The following is a 23,005-nucleotide window of genomic DNA, read 5'->3' on the forward strand; positions in this document are numbered from 1 at the left end:
TGTGTTGATATCTGTATTATCTAAACAATGTTCTAACGATAAACAAAGATCATGGAGGTGGAATTTTGAGGGGTTTCTTATGTTTATAAAGGGAGCAGAATTCGGTGAATAGTTATTCTGTGCATGGCTTAAGGAACCGATTTAGAAGTTAGGTTACAATAATAGTAAATATTTTTATCAGTAAAATTTCTTGTATTTCCTCTGACTTTGTATTTGTAGTCTTTATAGCTGTTCTTCATCTGTAGAATGCGTATTTTGTATGGTTGGACTTGTATTCCATTATTAAATAGACTTGATTTACGTTTCATAAATTTTTTTATCTTGCTTATAAAACTTTGTATTTGTTTTTTGTTTTTATATAGGAATACACTGACGACACTTTCAGATACGGAAAGATCATGATTAGTACATTCATTAAGGTGAGTGTCTTATGCTGTCCCCAAGAAAATTACTTATAATATCAGTTTTTTCTCAGTGAGTCTGAACTGATTTTTTTGTTGTTGTTATTGCTGCTTTTGATGTTTCATTTGAGCTGGAATGTCAGAATACTGAAAAATAAAAAGGTATTCAGGGCATTAAACTTTTAAAGACCTGTTGTGTGAATCATGAAGCACATGGAAATGGTGTGGCTTCTCTAAATCTTAAGGAAACTGAAATTTAGTGTAGTATCCAGTATCAAATGCTACATCTGCATTGTTTGCTGTGCGGAAGTTTATTAGTAACTTCCAATGTTTTGATTGCTCTTGTAGGTGTTTAAGAATTTTTAATTATCAGGAAAATTCTTGGGTCCAGAAAATGAAGTAGCTAGTGCTGCTAAGATAATCAGGATGATAGCTCAAGAGAAGAAAAAAAATGGTATGCTTCTAAGCTTTGATTTAGAAAGGAAGTCATAGCATCCAACAGTATTTTTTGGTCAGTTATGCTCTACTTTCTAACAGGTTGATACTGTTCTAATCTCTGTTTGACAAGCTGAATGCATGGCATCAGAGATACTGACCTATGCACATTTATGTTCAATATGTGAGAAGCTGATGACAAAAAAACCCTTATTATGACTCAGGTGGGATGTGCAATGGATTAATAAAGCAGACTAGATTGTCAGAATTATGGAAACATTTTGAAAGTGAAGAAAAGTTGATGGTTTTTGGAGCAAAAAAAGGAAACGGATGAGAGTTTAAAGGAGAATGGCAGAGGCATGTCATCTATGATGAAAAGAAAATTTATCCAAGTGGTTTTGATGATGGGACAGTATTGTCCCGAGACAGGAAAGGGAAGGATAGCAGTTCTGGATAGTAGTGTAATATTCCAATACAGATGAAATTGTAACTGAGGTTTTGGAGATTAATACTACAGTGTCTGGTTAGTCTAAAAGATTGAAAAAACATGTTGGTTTTTTCTATGGCTACAAAATGTGATCCGAACAGGTTCTTAAAGTTGACAATGTTCTCTTTTCAATGCTGCAGGTGTGACTTCAGTTCTTTACAGAAAGTGAACTTGGTTGGGATCCTGTAATACAGGTGTGTTCCCTAAAGCAGGTTGTTCCTTCTTTTCTAATATTTGAAGTCTTCTATGCTTAGATATATGTCAGCATTGAAGGAAATGTTGTCACAAGTTCTATATTCTTTCTATACTGATCAAATTAATTTCCTTCTGTGGAAAAGACCTTCTTGAGATGCCATACATGGATGAACTCTTTTAGTTCTGTGGGCATACTCAGTCACCTGTATGTTTCCTCTGATAAATAATAGAAGACTAGAAGATTAGATCTGACTGCCTTTAATTCTACTCAAACTGATAAAGTGCCAGGTTTGAATGACTTGTATTTAGTTTCAGGTGAAAATCCTTTTGGTTTAGATATGTCAGCTTTTAGTTAAGTTGTAGAAAGGCTTATGAGAATTTTAAGTAGTTTACAAGTACTGTTTTTTCTTAACATATTCCTAAATGCATTAAGTGGATGAAGCCGATATTATACCCAATTAAAATGGTACATGCTGTTACTGCAAATATCCTCTTCAAACCTAGACTTTGTTAGACCTTTTTTATTTTTTTTATCTATGAAAATGTCATAATGGAGGTCATCAAACTGGAGAAGTGCTATGTCACTTCATAAATAGTCAGACAAGACATTGTGGATAATTTCTTGTAGATCTTGATTAGTGAAGGTAGAAACTTAACTCCATTAAGGAAATATAGACTACAGGCAGATGAGTTAATGCTCTTTAAATGAGGATTTAACTAGTGCTGAAAGATATTCCACATTTTCAGTGTCTAAGCTAAAAATTGCAAAATCTGCAAGTAGCTCCAGATAAGGCAATCTTGAACACTTCTCGTGGTCAGAGGTACAGAGCTTATAATTTAAATCCTGTTTTATCAATTTATGATAAAGACAGGGAAAACATTTAAAGAACCAATGTAGACAGATTTGTATCATAATCTGAGACTTGTAGAACTTGTATCGGCTTTGCAATGTTATGCAGAATGGAATGTTGTGAATAAATTCTTCCTTAAGTCTGGCCAACACAAATGTACTTTTAACAGTTGGTAGACATGCAGCATTTTAAATTAAGGCATGTTAACATGGGCTGTCTTCCAAAATGGTTAGCTTGGGATCTGAACACTGTTCCAAATTTTTGTTCCAAACATGCCTTCTGCATATTCAAATGAAACACTTAAAGTGATGTAATTGTTTGCCACACAAATGTTGATCTTCTGAACTTCTGATTTTTATTCTACTATTTCTTTGTGTTATATGGCAGTGGCACGTACCAATGGACTTAGTTTCCTACATTTACTAGAAGAGTTTTCAGATGTTTTTTATCCTGCCGAAATTCCCAGTGTCTTTTTTTGGAAGCTGTGTTTCTTAGGAAGAATAATAGTGTGGATGGACTTTGTTAGTACAGACTTCTGAATGTAAGGAAACACTTTTTGTTTTTAAAGTATTGTGAGAGTAAGTGAGTACTGAACAGATTGCCCAGAGAGGTTGTGGAATCTCCATCCTTGGAGATATTCAAAAGTTATCTGAAAGTGGTCCTGGGCAGCCTGCTCTAGGTGACTGCCTGAACAGGGGGATGGACAAGATGGCTTCCAGAGGTCCCTTTTGACTTCAACCATTCTGTGATTCTGTGAATTGGAATTTTGTAACTGCCTAGTAAACTCTTTAATGCTCATGCCAAGCCTATGGCAACGTAGATGAGTTTAGATCAGGTGTTAAAATGGTATTCTAAGCAAATTTTTAAGCACTTTGAGCTCATGTTGACTACATCAGGCATTTTGCTCCATTATCTATTGGAGAGGTGGCTGTGTCAGCCTATGCAGACTATGTACATACTGTGCATGTACGTAGCATGATACCATGCTGATAGTGAATTGGAAGGATTATTTTATCCACTGTAGAAGATTCTGTTATTTTAAAGCTCTATAAGACCTTGCTTTAGACCAAAAGTGTTTAAAATGCAAATTTGTGTCTGATTCCTCTGCTGGGTGACAGTTTCATGTTTAACCAACATTTATCTGCATAGGCATGGCATAACTGTGGGCATCTCTCTGGTATCTCTTTGAAGAGGACACTGTTGGGGGGCCCAGGTATTTCTTTTATATTTTATAGTTGTAGAGGTGTCCGGACTCTGTAATGGTCAAAGATTTCCGGTAGAAGAGGATGAGGCAAGAATTAAATGCATGTGGGAGACTCTGGACCTAGGCACTTCATGCTTTTGATGCTAGCTGGGAGGGAGCTTGATAAACACTTTTACCAACTTTTCATAGAAAAAACAGGTAAGAAACATGCATAATTGTTACAATTCATGTTAGTAGAAAGCTGGTTCCCCTGCATCCCCCCTTAGAACTTATGCAGTGTATATATTGTTCTGTGTTTGTTTATCTTAGAACTGTGATTTCAGTCATATATATACTCATTCAGAACTATTTTTTTGTGGTATAAACTGTAAGTTAACCTTATTTGAAGCGAAGATATTTTTAGCCTGAACCCATATTTATTCTTAAATTCAGGTTTGAGTTTCTTCACTGCAGAAACAATCTGATTGGAAGCATCCTTGCTATGGATGCAAGGGCCCTGGCCTGGTGCTTATGCTGACCTCTTCCTGTATAAGTGGTGCTGTAAATTCAGGGTGGCACTTGGATGGCTCTGTACCAGTGCTATGTCTTGGTCAGTTCCTCTGTTGTAAAGTGGCAGCTGTAAGCAGTGGTTAATTAGGATCACCTTTATAAAGATATTGCTAACTCTTATTTCAATAACAGTCCTGTGTTCAGGATTCTCTTGAACTGAAAGGTGAATCCTTATCAACAAATTGCGCAATGAATGAATTGAGATTCAGATTTTTATGTAAGAACTTGTGATATTCTAGATGTTACTGATAACTTTATTGACATAAGTAGAAAATTCTGACTTAGATCTCATTCCTTGCTAAGAAAAAGAGCAAAACTTGTTTATGATGACTTGCAGTGAGATGAGGAATCTATTAAAAAAGAAAAAGTTTATTTTGTTCATTCAAAAAGTCTTGCAAGAAATTGTTAAGCATCTTTTGTTACTTTTTCTTATACTGAAGTCTGAGAATACTGCCCTCTTTTTCTCTCCCCATACCCCGTGTCCTAGTGAAGGTATTCTGTTAATTGTTCTGTCTCTTGCCACAAAAAAATTAAGCTCTCGATGTTATTGCTGGTGAAGTCATATAGTTAGACAAGTCTCTGCTTGGATTATTGTTTGTTTTTCAGCACTTTTTCCTAACGTTTTGCTACTACCAAGCATTTAATTATTGTCTAATTGCACAAGGAGAATGCATTCATTGTAGATGTTAATTTTCAATTTTCTCTAAAATTACATGATATGATTAATTCCCTGCTAGTTATGTCATACAAATGAGACAACTTTACCATTTTGCAAAGCAATCATCCAGAAGACATGTGGAAATTCTTCTTGTTGATAAGATCTTCAGTAAAATTGAATCCTGACCATTAGGAATGTCTCCTACTGGTGCTAGTACAGTTAAGAGTCCTCAAATATTCGCATGTCTGAAGTATAGTCATAAACTATGGTGTGCCTCTTGCTTCATTTGTGAATATTGGTAAGTTCATATTAGTTGCAAATTTAGACTCAAATCTTCAGCTGTTCTCTTACTCAGTTCTTGAATTAGATAATTTTGACTCCAGATTTTTATTTTTTTGTTCTTTAAATGCCAGTACTAGACGTGATATTTTTTTGAGTGAAGAAAAAATATCTGGAAAAATCTGTTCTCTGAATACAACCAGATCTCTGCTGAAACAAGACTTTTTGAGTTTAAATGCCATGGTTTCATTTGCCTCCATGGTGTTTTTTCTACAGTCCTTCTTAAGAGGGTTTTTCAAAAGCATTAAACCATTATTTCTTCAAGCGTTTGTCCATACATATTTTGACATGTTTTTCTGGGGACACTAAAGTTCAGTCTGTTTCTATGGTCTTACTGCAGAATAAAGGAGCTTCTGTAGCTAATGAATAACCAGAAGACATTTTCTGCACATCTAACCTGGCATATTAATGCCTATGTTTGTCCTTAGTGCTCAGTGGAAGTATGTTGCCTTTTTCATACATTGCATCAAGATCTTAAAGAGCTCTAGTCTCTGCCAGAGCGACTTTGGGACCTTTGCTCTGTGTAGAAGAGTAGAACGTTTTTGTGAGCACTTGCCTTAAAATCAAGCTTAACTGGTGCCAATTTAAGATTAAAAAGAAGTTTATTTACAGAGTCAAGATAGACAACCTCCCGTAAAAGTTTAGGAAGATGTAGCAGAAAATAAAGAAAAAAATGGCTTAATGTACTTCTTTCAAGATCAAACCTAAAAGAGTTCTTCCTCTGTTTCCATGTGACTGTCTGCACTTGCTTACTGAACTTGGTATGAGATGCAATTACCTTCCTCAAACTGTGGTAACAGGAGAGAACCTCAGACTGGGAAAGCAGTCTAGTGCTAGCTTTTACCTTGTCATTCTTATTTGGTTATTGATTGTAAACTTATTCAAGCATGTCAGTGGGATGAATATGTGCAATTTATGATGGCATTTTGACTAAGATTAGTTTCAATGTTAATTAATCTCTCTGGGATGACAGACCCTCTGTGCTCCTGAAGTGTTTGCATGGTGCTTGTGTATGCATGCAGATGTTCCACTTAAGGTCTTCCTCTGTCTGAGAGTAAAGTCTAGCCAGATGCATTGGTTCTTATCTAAAATTACAGGCATAGAGGATAGTATAGGGTAATCGCCAGTCAGTTCTTTTTTTCACAGTTATTCCAATCTCTTCATAGAAAATGTCTCCAAACTTATGGCATATATTAACATTGCTACTTTTGGGTATCTTGGCTTTTTTATTTATTATATAAGCATTTGTTCTAGAAATGCTCCTCTTCCATCTTTCCCCAGAAGCTCTTGGAATTCTGTCACAATCTTTTTCTTGTTCTTTCCTACTTATTCTTCCTGTATTCCTTACTCTGGTATGTGCCTCTGGCACTGAGGCTTTTGAAACAGAAGAAATTTTGTGCAAGACTGACTTTGAGTGATATTAATCTTCCTGTCCTGCCTAAGAACACCGTTCCACCTCAAGAACTTGAGCCAATTCTTCTTGAAAGATACCTTTAAAAAGGTCAAACTTGTATCTTCTCCGTTACTGGGATACTCATTTTTGTTTCTGGCACCATTGTCCTTGGGGTCCAAATTGTAGTCACTGTAATGGAGTTATAAGCATAGATACTTACTGCGAGCAAAGCTGCAGAAGCTCCAGCATGTTGCTAGTCAGAGACAGAAGTAACACAACTTAAGCGTTTCCTGGCACCAGTTTCTGCCAGGTATCAAGAGGAAGAAAATTCACATGGTGTCTCCTATAGGCCAGTACCTATTTCTTTTCTACTGGTGATTCTCTTAATTTGAACTAATTGCTTAAAATAAAAATAATTTTAAAGACCTTGAAATCTTGACTCTTTATTGAATTACTCTTGTGCAAGGAGGCACAGGAAATTCCTTAAAAGCCTTTGGACAGTTTATATATATTTTTCTGAGGAACAACTCTCTCCTATCTAAGGAAGCGCTATTGAAGTTTCCTACAAATACTGGACAGAAGCTAGGCTAGGTGTCAGGAGAAGAAGAGAGGAGATGAGACAATAGGTGATATTTGGAGGTGGGAAAAAGTTACTTATCAGTGGTTTAACAGATCAGAATTTCAAACTGTAAGACTCTACTTACTAGCTATGGCACAATTTTATTGACTCTTAAACTTCCAAAGATTACAGAAAAGACTTTGTGGAAATAATTTCCCAAGGAAAGATTGTTCCAAAAAAGTATTTGTGGACAACTCTTGAGGCTGAAAATACTGTAGCATATGTGATACTCACTGGCTTCAGAATTCCGGAGAAGAGGTTTCTCACGCTTAAAGACTAAAGTGCAAAATGTTTGTGTTCAGAGTAGGAAAGCTGTGGTACAACCATTGCCCTCCCCATATATAGCACAATTTTCCTGATGTATGCATTGCTGTAATATTGGAATAGTTATCTTTAGAGAATTTAGGACTACACTAAGAGTCTATCTTCTGGCAGTTCATGTTTATGAACCTGTCAATAGTGATTTAAATAGTTTTCTTTTAAGGGATTTAAGTATAGCAGCCCAAAGTTTGGTTTTATGTTGGTTTTTTTGGTTGGGTTTTTTTTTTTTGAGAATTTTTTTTTTCCCCCCCTACCTCTAAAGAAATCATTTAACAGTTTACTAGCAGATAGCGTTGTGTCGGTTATGGCAGTATCTTGTATCTAAAGCTCCTTCTAAGTAGCATTTGGTCAGAATAATAGGAGGAAACCCCTACATTAGGCACAGAATATAGTAAGAGGAATGTTTGATTTCACCTCAAAATCCTACACGTCAGACCTTCTTTTCAGGTGATGCTGTGGCTCTCTTTTTTTCCAAAAGCTTGATTTTAATAATGATGGGATTAATTTGTATAATTTTGAGGTGCATAAGGCATTTATTTGAAGTGGAAAAAAACCCCCATAGTTTCATAGAATCTTTGTGTTGAAAGGGACCTTTTAAGGACATCTAGTCCAACCCCTCTGAAATAAGCAGGGACATCTTCAACTGGATCAGGTTGCTCAGAGCCCCATCCAACCTGACCTTGAATGTTTCCAGGGATGGGGCATCTGTAGGTGATCTCAGAGGTTACCTCTAACCTTCACAGAGAACGTAAAAAGCCATCCCATTGCTAGCTGGGTAGTTCGCTGGAGTACCTTTACTCACTGAATCCTCTATAGAACTTTACAGCCTCAGTGCCCTCTTGAGAAGAAATAGTACAGATGACACATGAGAAGTGGCTTCTTGAGAGTGGGTGCAGTTACTTAACCAGACAGCTGCTCTTATTTCTGCAATACTGAAGAAGTGGTAAGAGCATTTCCTGGGTGAGAATAGATCAACACATTTATAAATGCTCCTCACCTTTACAATAACAAGTTTGTCCCATGTGCTGTCCATATAGGTATTCCCAATGTGACCTTCTGTATTTGGTCACTGAGACAAAATAAGTTGTGGCTAGCCCTGCATTCTTAAGCACGGGCCATGATAGTGCAGATAGTGGCATGGGTACCACTAACCAGTTGGGCTCATTAGGAGCATGTGTGTCAAGAGTGGGCTATATACAGGGACAGAACTTCATTAAAATGTCTAGGGAAGTAAGGCAAGTGAAAGTGTGAGCTCTATCTGCTGCAGAGATTAAAAGAGAGATGAACTGACTGATCTAGTTAATCATTGGCCACCAGAGTATGTGCCATTGTGAAATACTACTAGAGTTTCATCTAAGAGTAAATATTCTTTTACTGCGTGTTCCAGTTATGTAATTTTCAAGGCAGAAGTGTCTTAGTCCAGAACAAAACGTTAGAGCTACTAAACTGTAATTTACTGCCTGTATACTGCCGTTCAATGCAACGGCATAACAATGTCTATTTAGTCTGGATTAGAGTACCTGAAGTGAATACATGCAGAAGTGAAATGTTGGTATATTTTAACTGTACCCAAAGGGGTTTTGTTATTATTACATATAATGAAGTAATAGTGAATAATTTCCTAAAGGGGAAAAAAAAATGTTTGTTTATTTATATTTGCATACCATTACTGATAGGTTAAATGAATGTCCTTAAACTACACTTCCTCTTTCAAATGCAAACAGATATCTTGCATATTACTTTGGCCAAACAAGGAGACAAGTAGTATTTTCTTCTGAAAAACTAAAAAATAAATGTAAAATGTCTGGAAAAACAGCAATTAGGATGGTAAGAAAATTAGTTTCAATGTTTTTTTTAGGGGGGGAGAGGAGTTGAATCATAGTGTGTTTTAAATGAATATTAAGTTAATGTTTTCTGTTAGAGGCCTTCTAAAAAAAATATTTGTATTTAAAAGGAAGCTGCTGCAGTTAATATTAGCAAAACTTAGTGTAGCTTTTTTCATTGACTTTTGTTATTCCAGTCAGAGGTTTATTAGTCAATAACTGTAATCTTGGATATTTTAAAGGAACTAAGAGGAAGGAACAAACATGTTTCTGTTGTTTTAAAAACAACCTTTTTTCCTGATTATGAATTACATTGTTCAGAGAATCTTAGTTCATGGGTTTGCAGCATTGTTGTCTCTGTGGGTTGCTGAAATAGAGGAGGAAATGAGTCAGATCATTTCGTATCAAAACACCTGTATTCATAAAGTTGAACTGCTCTCTAGTACTTCTTCTCTGATGGCTGTTCAATATCCGTCTGTTTTCAATTCACTTCCATATACACTCTGATTTTGAGCCTGGTGCATTAGAATTTGCTTTAAATGCAGGGTTTTTTGTTGTTTGTTTTTATTTAAGCTTACTTTTCTAAACAATGCAGAATTCCACCCCCCATCCCACCCTCTTAGTGGAAATCAGTAGATAAAATTATCAGGCATATTTGTGTCTTAGAATTTTTGTTGTTGATAAGTAGGTGGGTTTGTGTACTTGGTTTCCCCGTTCCTACTGTATGTTCAATCTACCTACGTACATGGCTCTTGTACAAAGAAAGAAATAAAGAATTGGTCAAAATGGCATAAGTGACCTTAAAAAAAACCAAAAACAAAAACCCCAAACACAAACAAACCACTCCCCCCCCCCCCCCCCCCCCCTGCTGCTTGGGGGCATAGGTGAAGCAGAGGGCTCCCCAAAAAACAAACCTAAACCTCCAAACAAAGTATGGAATCCTCTGATGTCTGAATGGAATCTTTTTTTTTATCAAGCTAAACTGGAAGCCAGGGGAATGGTTTCACTGAAAATAATAATAGCTGTTGTCCAAATCTAGGCAGTGAAATTGTCAAGTATTAAGTAGGAGAATAGAAAACAACTGAATATTTAAACTTTTAAGGAGTTTTGCATGTTTATTCCACTTCCTCTTTCTGTGTGGGTTTTTACTAAAAAAAGAAATACCTTTTCCATGATAAAACATTGTTAGATTTGTGATTATGTTTAACTTCAGCATTTTGACAGTGAAAAGTTTAATATATTAAACATGAGTATCACTTATCACTATTAATTTCATCAGTCAGTGAGAATTCCAGTTTGTCAGCAAAACCAAACAAGAAAATAATTTTTTCCTTCCTTCCCTTCTTCCTCAGATTTGTGGGTCTGTACTTCCAAACAGAATATGTACAGAGAGAAAATTCTGAATGTGGCTTGATTTGCTCTTGATCTTGGCAGTTTTTCTAATGAGTGTCCCATGGACTCTATCAAGTTCAGAGGGTTCTACTCTAGCACTGAGGAGCAGAACCCTGAGCAGCAACCTGGTATCAGTGAAAACATTTCTTCGTCATTCTCTTTAAAAGAGCAGCAGAAAATGAGTGATTATTCTGGACTTGCAAATAACCATAGCCAGATGATTGCTGAAGATTCAGAAATTCAGCCAAAGCCTGAATGCTCTCATGAAGTTCTTCAGGAAGATATTGAAATGAGTAGTGGATCCAGTGGAAATGAATTCAGCGGAAATGACACAAATGAAAACTACTCAAGTGGGCATGATTCTCATGGCCATGAATCTGATGAAAATGGGAAAGATTCAACAATGCTCATGGAATCTTCAGACTGTCATAAAAGGTAGTAGCTAATATTAAAAATATTTCACTTTTATCTTTGTCACTGGCTTCTTCAATTTGAATCTAATTTCTGAATAATAACTACGGAATAAAGTATTTATTATTCTCAGATTGAAGCTGAGTGTTCTTTTCCACTAGTTAACTTGTACTCTCAGATGATGTAAATTGTGTAATATATTATAATTCGTAAAGAGAAGGTCTCTAGTGTTCTGCAGGGCCAGCTTAATTTGATTCTTTCTTCTCATCATTGTGTGTTTAATTGGCCTTATTTATATATTTTCTTGTAAACCAATGTCTATAACTGTACATCAAAAAGCATCAGTCTGTTTTTATGTGCAAGAATGCAACTGTGCTGTTTTCATTTTGTAAATAATAGCTTTGTGTACAGTGCAAAGCTACAGTAAGAACCTTCTTAGACAAATACGTAACAGCTATAGTTTCCATTTGTTGTACAAGGCAGAAGCTTTTAAAGTTGTTTTTTCCTAGATAGCCAGTCATTAATAGGAAAATATAGAGCTAAAATGAACTAAAGGTCATTTGTTGGGTTTACTAATATTAACCTCTTTCTATCTTCCCTTATTCTAGTTCAAGCTCAAATGCATTTAGTCTGATGATTGCAAACTCTGAACACAATCAGTCTAGCAGTGGATGCAGGTAAATTCATGTGCATATATTTTCATTAATTTGCATGTATGTAATGCTAAATCCTGAAAACTAAATGGTATTGTGTTGGGTTTTTGTTTTGGCTAAACCTGGAGGAATACACAAGAAATCCTATCTTTGATTTCTTTTCCTGCCTGTAAGCAGTAGCATGTCCTATTAACCACTTGGTTGAATTAGAGCTTCTTGTTGCTGTTCCATGCAAGTTGTGTGATAACATTTCAAGTCATCTTTCTTTCTTTTGTTTGGTAGCTTAACTCTGTAATTTGATTTTTGTGGTTTGCTTTGAATATTGCTTCAGCTATAGTGTTTTTTTTTGAAGCTTTTCTTTAAATTTCTGGCTCTTCAGACATTAGTCTGAAGCCTTTGCCTGGGGACTACCTAGTAGTGTTTTAACATCAGAATTCACCCATTGAGTTGGATGTGTTCTGATGTCCAGCAGCCATATCATCTGCCTCTCCTGTGTTCCATTCGCCAGGATTCAAGCCTCAAGTTTGTAAGGATAAACCAACATCAGCTGCAGAAATCCCTCTGTATGAACTCTACTTCTGACCCTGATAGCCTTGAGAAACCTGGTGGCATTGAAGGCCCAAATCTGGACGCTTCAGAGTGCCCTGCTGTACTTGTTCAGTTTTTTTTTAAGTCAAATTCTGATCAGGAGACCAAAATATGATCCTGAGCAGATCAGCGATATCTAGCTATAGCATACTGCTGTTAAGACCCCTATCTATATGTACCTACCTGAAAGTGTTTTCACCTGATGCAGTTCCTAGAGAAGTACTAAATTAAAATGACCCCTTTACACTATTTGGTGCTTGATGAACTTACTGTCTGTGTCTGCCTTTCAGGCACCTGGAGATCTTGTTCCATGCTGTATTTTCAAGTGGAAATTGTGTTCTGGAGTTCATGTTGCTTAGTATCAACGACAGAGTAACCTTAAGGCATTTCTTGAGCTTCCTTTCCCATTGATTCCATTTTCTTCAATGCAAGATTTTTCGGGGGGGTTACTTATTACAGTTTTTCTGTAATTTCTCTTTATTTTAAATTTCATTAATAGCGCTCTGCTCAGAAATAAATAGGAATCCAGACGGTACAGCGTTTTCCCCAGCTGTCAGGCACAGTCCTAGAGGGTTACAGAGCAGAATCTGATCATCTTCTGGGCATGGGAGACTGAGGATATCTAGAGAACGATCTTAGAGAAGACTAAAATAGCGTGATAACCTATATGTTTAGTCTTCATTGGCACCAACTAACTACTTAGTTTAATGACTGTAGGTACCTTTCCAGTTCACTGTCTACATAAAGCAAAATGGAAAGCTCCTGTCTTTATAGAACTTGCTTACTCTGCAAGTCAAGCCTTCTCTGTGGTTGGCTGCTGTGCTTGACCCTACTGATCTTTGGAAAACCATTTTTGACTTTTATAACTGATTTGCCAAGGAGGCCCATCTTCTATATTTGCTGCGGCTGTAGACTAATTTGGAAAGGTTTCTATTCTTGCAAAAGGGTCTGACCACTCTTGTGAAGCATACTCAGTACAAAAACAGCAGTATGCGAAGTTATTTCATAATTTCCCCCCCGCGCTTTTCCGCCCTACTGCCAGCGTAGACAGTTTTTCTATTAACAAGGCCCTGTTTGATTGCATCAGTCCAAACTGTCAAGCCACATTGTAGATGTGATTTTAATATGCAGCATGAACATAACGTTTCCCAAGGGAGTACTATGCTCTTTTGTCTTATCCCTTGCTGTTACTTCTCAGTACAAAATGACCACTGATTAAGAGACTGCTGTGTTTCTTGTAGTACGTTGTAATGTAAACAAGAACAATGTGTATTCTCTAGTACAAGCCAGCTGTGTCACTGCCCAAGCGTTTTTGGTGAAACACACCCAACACCTGTCAGATGATTGATCTACCTGAAGAACTTTTCAAACTTCCCAGAAAAATGTTCAGAAATCCTCTTGAAAATTACCTGGAAGCTGAAGCCACTTTATTGAGCACTTCAGACAGGACAGTGCAATTGCCAAGACCATTGTTTTCTACAGTGGTTCTTAGGGTAACTTCTTAGACACTACCAGCCATGACAATCAGGTGGTAAGAGATGATGTTCATTTTGATGGGAAAGATTTTATTTTCAGGAAGATTTAAGAAAAGCTGTAGAATCCTCTGATTGTTGTGACTGATTAGCTTTTAAAATCTACTCCAATGAGAAAGACAAGGTGATTTTTCATTTTAACTGCTTCCTACCCACCTGCCACCCATCTTTGTCATCTTCCCCCTCCCTTCCCTTACCTCTTTCTCTCCTCCTTTTTGATTTTGTCAGCTGCTCTTAATAATGGAGAGAGATATCAGGAACTACAAAGGAAGGCGGTAATTTTCTGATGTTGGCACTGATAATCTCTGTAGTTTGACCTTCTACACTGAGATAGCACTTCTGAACATGGACCTGAGAAACATGAATGCAATTTCTGTCTCCAGCCTCCTCTGATTCTTTACCCTACATATTTAGTCAAGTTTCCTTTTTTAATGTATTGCCATGCTTAACGGGGATACATTGTTCCAAGGATTTCTCCATTTGTTTTGTTAACTTGATGCTCTCACACTGCCATTCCCTTTTTAGGGACCTTTCTTATGAGAACCTGCTCGAACAGGAGGTGAAGACTTGAATGGACCTCCTGCTTCTCTCCTTTGAAGTCCATGAACATTTCTATGAGTTTGAATTTTAAAGGAACTAAGGAAAATACTACTAAAAAGGGAGGAGGGAGACTGGCAAAAAAAAAAAGCTGTCTGGTGCTTGGGTATATGTACTGTTGCACATACAGAGTACATTTTACAATAAGACTTCAGGTGGTGGTAATCTTTAACTTTTCCAGTACTTAGTACCAACATTCAGAACTTACAATAATTCTTAAATTAGCTAGAATAATTTAAAATTAATGTGGCTAGTTGTACAAATTTAGGTACATGACAAGTGTCAGAGTATATTTGGGCTTTTATGAGGATGGTATGTCACTTAAGTGACGCTTTATTTTTTGTCTTTAATCTTACAGTAGTGAGCAGTCCACTAAAGCCAAAACACAAAAGGAATTGCTGAAAACATTACAAGAGCTGAAAGCTCACCTTCCTTCTGAAAAGAGAATTAAAGGCAAATCTAGTGTCCTAACGACATTGAAATACGCCCTTAAAAGCATTAAACAAGTTAAAGGTAATCAAGTATGATACTACCTAGATAATGCTAGCCTGGATAAAATTAAACATTTAAAATAGGAATTTAAATGTGGTTGTCTGTGTAAAGCTAAATTTGCTATCTTTGAAAACCTCTCTAAACAGATGTTTTTACAGTGTTCCCATTTGTTGGCTCTGTTAACTTATGTTCCTTTGGGAGTTAAAACAGCTTTCTAGATGCTTGATATTTTACTGATATTTGTTGAGTTAGAAAATTAGTTTGAAAACAATTTAGAATTTCATGCTATTTGAACTGTCAAACAGACCAAAATGATGCACATATGGGTATATTAAGATGGGTAAATTTGGGTTACTGATGAGGAAGTTCTACTGAGGACAAGCTAATTTGGAGTTTCCCAATTGCCCATTCTGTGCTTACGCCAAAAAAGGGTTTGTCCATTTACTGATTCTAGGCTGTCTCATGTTAACTGATGAGATTTTTAATTCTGAATATAAGTTGTTTAATGTTCTCATATAGCCAATGAGGAGTATTACCAATTGTTGATGATTAATGAATCCCAGCCTGCGGGACTCAATGTATCATCTTACACGGTGGAAGAAGTGGAGACTATAACCTCAGAGTACATAATGAAAAATGCGGTGAGTATGATGACCCAAGTCTACAGTGTGTATTGAAAATGTTTGCTAGAACTGGAATTCTCAGGCATGCCTTCTTTTTACAGGGTAAGAGTTGGGAGGTAGGCCAATAAGCTTTTGCCTTGCAGGGGATGTTGAGTAGAAACATTTTTTTTTTTTTTTTTTTTTGCAAATGTGGGCAATAGCACCTTGATCTAAGTTGTGTTGGTTTTTTGTTTTTTTGTTTTTTTTTTTTTTCCTTTTCTCTTTTTTTTCTGTCAGTTAGTTGGGAAATAAGGAGTCTAAACTTCTTGGTCCTCTGAGTTGTACCTTATGCTTAGAGATTGTGGTGTGACATATCTCAACATGTGATATAATGCACTGTAAGACATCATTAGTTTTCATTTTAGAACATCTGCTTAAGTTGGAGAGTAACTTTCCAAATTTTGGTCAAGGCACGCTGTGAATTGTTTCACCTTATCCTTATCAGCAGGGATTATTTGATGTTTCACCAGATCTTTGTGTTAGTGTGACTGAAAAGTGATGAAAGTGTTGGAATCACTGTTGTATTCTCTTCTGTAGTATTTGTCTAGTCTTTGTAACTGGCATAGGCTTACTGTGTGATCCAGTGATACTGTCTTCTCATCTAGATAAGAACAGCTATGATGATCAATGTAGTTTTTAGCAGTAAAGTGGTAGTCTGAATTATTTTTTTTTTTAAATTATTTTCCACACTCACAGTGCTTTAGGATGCTTTTATGGAGTCTTCAAAAAAAAAATTGCATCTGAACTTATTAGGGTACCTTTCACTATTTATATGTATTTTTTCCCCCCTCGAAGCCTCTGCCTGAATGTGTGAAGTTCTGAAATCAATACAATAATGACATGATGGGGGATGTTCCCTAGCTCGAAGTAGGTGGGTTTTGTTGTATCTGTGAAGAGTAAAGGTTGCCTACAAGGTAAAATAAATAGGAAGTCTAGAGTACAACTGAGATCTTCAGCCAAAATACCATAAACGTTGTTCAATTGATCTGAAGCTTCTGAGCTTGTGAAATCGGTGTTCTGACGACAGCTCTTAAGTTTGTGTATAGTGTTAGTGGGTAGCACACTGATGGTTATGATGCAGGAAACTCTTCTGTGTCAAGAAAAAAACCAATGTGAAATGGTATAAGTGGAGTGTGCGTATGGCTGTGTGAGACTTTTTTCCACCTGTCTGCTCATTATTTTACTGTGTGGTTTAGAGCACTTTTTTCATTTGGCAGTGGATGGACAAGCTAACATAAACTGCCTTTCACAGAACAGTTGAATTTCATAAATTTAAAATATGCCTGTGACAAGCACAAGGAAAATGTGCAGTTTTATAGCTGGAAACTCTTTAATTCTTCATTTGTAAATTCATTCTGCATCGTAAAATTTTAGGCAATGTCATTTAGTGCTTGTAACCCAGTAAGATGCTAGTGTATTATTGCATAGTTCAAAGTTTACTGCCTGTGTCTACTTTATAAGCAGATTAATTTTATTGCTCCCTAAACAGAAGTGGTTTAACATTGTTTTCTTCATTTTTATTTTGAACTTATTAATGCCTTTATATCTTAAGTGTTTTTCTTAGAAATACATAGAGGAATAATTTGAGATTTTTTGTTTTTAGGATATGTTTGCTGTAGCTGTTTCTCTGATTACTGGGAAAATATTGTACATCTCTGATCAAGCTGCTTCTATTCTCCGCTGTAAGAGAGGTTATTTTAAAAATGCCAAATTTGTGGAGTTCTTGGCGCCTCAAGATGTCAGTGTGTTCTATACTTCTACTACCCCATACAGATTACCGTCATGGAATATTTGCAATAGAGCTGGTGAGTGGTCTCAATAGCAGATATTTTTCTGACCTTCTTTCAGTCATGCAAATACAAATACTTGGACTGACTTTTAAGATCCTTCCATCCTTCTCTGTCACTATTTGAGGGTATAACACAGATGCATTGTTAGAACATCTCTGAAAAATACTAGATGTATAACATAATTTTATAAATCAGCAAGGCTTGTCTGTTGGCTAAAAGTCTTCTGAATGTCATTGTTTATTGGGCCTTCCGCCCCTTTCATCCAAATAATGAATGAAGAGGTATTCATGCTGAGTAATGGGTTTGCTTTCCACTTTAACTAGCAGTCAAATGACCATAGTTTTTCTTTAAAATTTATTATCTTCAGATATAAGGAGTGTAATAGTTTGCCTCCTTTCTTTTAAAATGGTTATGGTTTGAATTTTGGACACCTTGATCACAGTGTAGAAAAATGTACTTCAGCTAACATCAGTATGCATTCACCAAGTATAACCATTTTTCTAAGGCTAAAAGAATAGAGATTGGATGTTAGGCATGCTAATGCTGAAGGATCAGACATGTTAGGGCACTTGATATTTGTTTGTGGGAGGATTGTTTTACTAGTGTAGCTACAGCTGTTAGGAATTGAGAAATAGCTGCCAACTATTTTAACCAAACACTTGAAATTCAAGATCTTCTCTAAATATTTACAATTCCAATCTGTTGTATACTAAGTCTATTAAGTTAAGTCAGAGTGTGAACCATATTTCATCTGAAAAAACATTTAGCAATAAGTATATACTAAGTAATGGGTACATAAAGCAAGTTGGAAAGGACCTTGTGAGGTTTCTAGTCCAATCTCTGGCTCAAAAAAAGGGCCAATGGTGATTTCTGACCATGTGATCCTAATTACAGATATTGTTCAATTATGCAATTTTTTTTTCCTGAAACATTTTCTGTAGTTTTATTATGTTTGTGTGTAGCTTCAAATATCAAAAATGCAGTAGGTGGAACTATGCACACTGTCCCATGTATCAGCTGCCATAGAATATAATATCCAAAAGTATTGTGCACTAAGGCCTTTGAAAGACCAGAGCTTGCCTTGAAAATCAGTCTGTGGCTACTCTGGACAAGGAGGGAAATAGACTTAAAAGGTGAGAGGAAGCCTTCATGAAAAATACTTGTTTGTTTGTTGGAGGTTTGGGGGTGTGGGGAGGAGTTGGTAAGTGGATTTGATGATCTAGCTGCCCTCGTGCCTTTCTAGGAAAAAAGTCCAATTTTAGGGTCCCAGATAATTAAACATTTTTGACCAGCACTATAAAGTACAGTGGAAAAGCTGGTAAGAGTAAATATCTCAAACTGGATAACTGTTTAGATATGTTTTTGGTAAAAGGCTTAATAAGCAAGCAGCTGTGATTCACATACCAGCCTCAGAATCTAAGTGGTATTCAGGTTTAGTTGCTTATGAAGTACATTGTTTAACAAACACATCCGGAGACTTCAGGGAACATAAAATTTTTAAAGAGTTTTTCACTTAAGGAAAAATTTTTGTTTTAAATATCATAATCTCATAGTAATTTGTAACTTGTTATAAAATACATTTAATATTTCTAGAGTCTTCCACCCAGGATTGCATGGAAGAGAAATCTTTTTTCTGTCGCATCAGGTAAGACAACAATGTTATAAAGCTTAGTGTTATATTATGAAAACATGCATTACAAAGATACTTGACTTTTGTAAGAACCATATGGTATGTAAATTTCTTTTCCATAATGTGAACATAAGGCAAAACATATGCATGTCCTCTAGTTGATTAACTCCTAGATGCTACAGAGAAAACTGCAAAGTGATTTCAGGAAGTTATACAATCAGTGTGAATATTGACCTCTGCACCATAGAGGAAGCTGATACGGTATCTCCTGCTGCTATGGAAAGTCTTCAGTTCATGTTAATTGAGCTGTTCTGTTCAGCGTCTGCTACAGAGTCGCTTTCATTCTAGAAGACTCATGTCAACCTTAAATTTATCTCAGAGCCCTATAGAGAAAGATACATAAGGATAACTTGACTTGTCTCTTCTGCAGTTACTAGATGACATGATTCCTTTGGTTTTGCTTTTCTTCCTTCTTTTCCTGTGCCTGCTCCTTTTAGTTGCTTTTACTTAGGAAATGCTGGCAACTTATTTCATGTTCTTTGTGCAATTTGATTTCTTGCTGCTTATTGCCTCTCTGGTAGCATTTCCAAAAACAGAAATTGTGGATTCTATTACTTAATTACTTCTGGAGTAAATAAATACTTATCATTAAGTTACAAGTAAATGTTAAACTGGAGACTATGCACCACTCCAGAGCATTGGATTGGATGTACTGTAAAGGTATTGCTGGTGTTACTGCAGACTTTTTTTTGTCCAACTAACATTGGTTCCGAAAGCTTTAGTTTTCTAAAGCTGTGCTGTTATAAACTTATTAAAACTGAAATTTTTTTATTTCTGGTCACTGTATAAATGGTTGTAATTTTTATTACTATGCTTTGGATCCTTGAACTGTTAGTATAGCTAAGAGCTGCTGAGTCTTTGTTCTTTTTGAATCGGGATAAATATTGAGTAAAACAAGGTCTTTATGTTAACTGAGGGGATATAGCGGTCTTCATTAAATACCACTATAAATTCATTCCTCTGAAGGGTATAATGTCACAGATCAAGATTATTGCATCAACAAAATAACTTAATCTATCATAGAGGGTTTTTCTTTTTACATCAGATTTCCATTTAAAGCAATTTATTTCAGGCAGTAGAGAGGACAATGTATTCTTTACTGCAGTTGGTATGCAAAGGATGCCATCAGAATTAGATTCTCTTCTACCAGAAAAAGAGAATTCAGAAAGCTAAGTTCTTGGGTGCTGTTTTAGGAGTATCATGCAGTCCTTGTGTCATGAGGAAATTATAATACATGAATTAAAACTTTTAGTGTAAGATGAATCTGTTGAAATAATTAACTCTGTTTTAATTATTAGTGCGGGAAAGGAGTGTGAAAATGAGATTTGCTACCACCCATTTCGGATGACTCCTTACCTTATCAAAGTGCAAGATCCGGAAATAGCAGAGGACCAGCTTTGCTGTGTGTTGCTCGCAGAAAAAGTACATTCTGGTTACGAAGGTAATCCTTTGAATGCACAGAGACTGGTTTGGTTTCCTGAAAGTAAGAACTGTTCTATGTTCTGCTACAGGAATTTTCATGCCATGTAGTACAACTGAATTTCAGCCTAAGAAAGCCAACTATATGAGTTACTGCCAGTGATCTCCAGTTTTATTAAAGTGAAAGATAATTGGTGGTGTTCTCTGCCCTTGCTGAGAGACTGTGAGCTAGCAAGCTGCTTTTCTATGTGCTCTTAGACAGACTTTTAGACTTTACTCAGTTTTTAATGGAAACATGTAGTTTGAAGTATTTTATGTATGCAAAAAAACCCCACTTGTTAATCTGCTTTTATTTTTCTTTCAGCACCCAGAATTCCTCCTGACAAAAGAATTTTTACAACTACGCACACACCAACCTGTTTGTTCCAGGATGTAGATGAAAGGTAACTTACAAAAAAAATACTCTCTTTCAATTTACTGATAAGCAAGTTATCCAGTATCTTTACAGGTATTTTTAGAATTTAATTAAGATGTCTGTGTGGGGTTAAAAATTATGTGACCACTGAAGAGTGTTTAACCTGAGAAAAGTACATCCCCCAATTTTCACTAAGCATGAAAACACGTTACACTGTGGTATTTACGTGGAGAACTATTTGCCTGCTAACAACTTGTTCTTCCATTTTCCTTCCATCTGGGGCAAATGTGGACATAAATTCAATGAAACACATGGTCAGGAAAATTCCTGTACTAACAGTCATTACCTGTATGAAACTTAGGGTTTTTTTTTTAAAGTTTGATCCAATTAATAACAAACAAAACGCTTCTGTTGCTGCTGGCCCAGCTACAACTAGAGGTGTGTCTTTTAAATGTAACATAAAATCTTAAAAAAATTTTAAGTCTTCATAATTTTTGCTGTTGTCTGTATACAAAAACTGCTCAAATTATACTGGCTGAAGACTTCACATTGCTTTGAGAGTCATGGGAGCTGATTAGAGTAAGCATTCACATTTCAGAGTAGAACCAAATATGCTGCCTGTGATCTTAGGGCATACATAGAGGCTCAGGAACTAAGGTGTAAACCAAGCTTTCCTTTAGTCTTCTGGATCGCTTTTGCCTGGGGCCTTTCAAAGGATGTTTAGGTGAAACATGGGGTCTTTGAAAAGAATGGAAGATATTCCTTCAGTGTTAGTGTACTTGGCTGAGGAGGAGACAATGATCTCAACGAGTGTTTAAGACAGGGATGCGCTTTGGAATATCATAGTGTTTTGAAGACTTGACAAGAGAATTTACTTGTTCCTAAGTTGAAAACACAAGCTTCTGAGATTCTCCCCTCCTCATGTTTTAAGCATTCTAAGAGTGCTAAGATTTTCTTTGTAGGTGTAGGTGGGGAGGACGTCTGCAGACAGCGTAGCAGTAAAATGGACAGTTTTGGATTTTTGTGGTATCGTTTGGGTGGATATCTTCCTGTTTTCTGAAGAAATAGGCTGCTCTTGGCAAAATCTTTAACTACAGCAGAAGAGAGAGGGAGTGGGGGAAAGGAGGTTATTGAGAAGTTTGGCTAAGTGAGAGTCAACAAGGTAAATTACTGTTTGACTGTTGAGACAATTTATCTGCAGAGAGGTCATGCACATTAGTATTACTGCAGCATGCATGCAGTATGATTTATATGGTATGTGTTATACAGTTTCTCTAAACAGCTTAAGTTGATAAAAGAACTACTTAGTTCTGTCCTCTTCATGGATTTTTTTTTTTTAATCTCTCCTTCATTCCCACACATGTTCCAAGCCAACTGCAACTTTGTGAGGTGGGTTTATCTTTTCAAATAAGATAATGGCACAATGTAAAGCTTTCTTTCTTCCATGCACCCCAGCTCATTTATTTCCAGTTAGTCACTTAACAGAAATGTCATGATTACTGAATGGAGAGCTTTGCCCTTATTCTTGAGCTTGGGTGGAGAGAGTATGGTAAATCCCTTCTCTGTAGCTACTATGGAAGCTTTTTTTCCTGTTAGTCTGGTGTTACCACTTATTCTCAGCTAACATTTTTGAACACTCAGTGAGGGCTGATTACATCTTGGTCTGATATTAGGACTTTGTTTCATTTATTCTTGTTCTTGTGATCTGTGTGGTTATTTTGCTTTTAATTATTTAAGTCCTGAGAGCATTGGCAGCCAGATAAATGTTTACCAAGATATGCATATGCATAGGGTTTATTACTCTTAAGCTCTCCAGGGTTAGGTGGAATACACAAAACAATAGATTCTTAGAGAAATTTGAGTCTAATAGTTAAAAATATACAACTTAACACCTTCTGTTGAGTGAGAATTGTTCATAATATAATGCTGAAACTGTTGCCTGACTTGCATAAAATAAAGTTAATTCTGTAATCAGTATGTGTTCATGGGTTGAAAAGATGCTTATTTGTCCTAACTCTGCAGTGGATCTCTGCAGAGAACCTGTTAAGTAAAAATAAATATTTTCCTGAAATTAAATGGATAATTCTTG

At 36.2% G+C, this 23,005-nt stretch overlaps 1 protein-coding gene across 1 annotated transcript in view; it reads left to right on the plus strand.

The window, feature by feature from the left end:
• Positions 1-362: 362 nt before the first annotated feature.
• Positions 363-23,005, plus strand: part of PER2 (period circadian clock 2) — a 40,566-nt gene continuing 17,923 nt past the window's right edge. Inside the window, exons 1-9 of the mRNA XM_010290027.1 lie at positions 363-419; positions 10,628-11,102; positions 11,687-11,755; positions 14,807-14,961; positions 15,460-15,581; positions 17,206-17,407; positions 18,986-19,037; positions 20,381-20,523; positions 20,866-20,944. Of these exons, the coding sequence (XP_010288329.1) occupies positions 10,729-11,102; positions 11,687-11,755; positions 14,807-14,961; positions 15,460-15,581; positions 17,206-17,407; positions 18,986-19,037; positions 20,381-20,523; positions 20,866-20,944 (1,196 nt within the window). The 5' untranslated portion in view covers positions 363-419; positions 10,628-10,728. The remainder of the gene's footprint in view (positions 420-10,627; positions 11,103-11,686; positions 11,756-14,806; positions 14,962-15,459; positions 15,582-17,205; positions 17,408-18,985; positions 19,038-20,380; positions 20,524-20,865; positions 20,945-23,005) is intronic.

This window comes from Phaethon lepturus, unplaced genomic scaffold (genome assembly GCF_000687285.1).
Source record: "Phaethon lepturus isolate BGI_N335 unplaced genomic scaffold, ASM68728v1 scaffold42070, whole genome shotgun sequence".
Lineage (NCBI taxonomy): Eukaryota > Metazoa > Chordata > Aves > Phaethontiformes > Phaethontidae > Phaethon > Phaethon lepturus.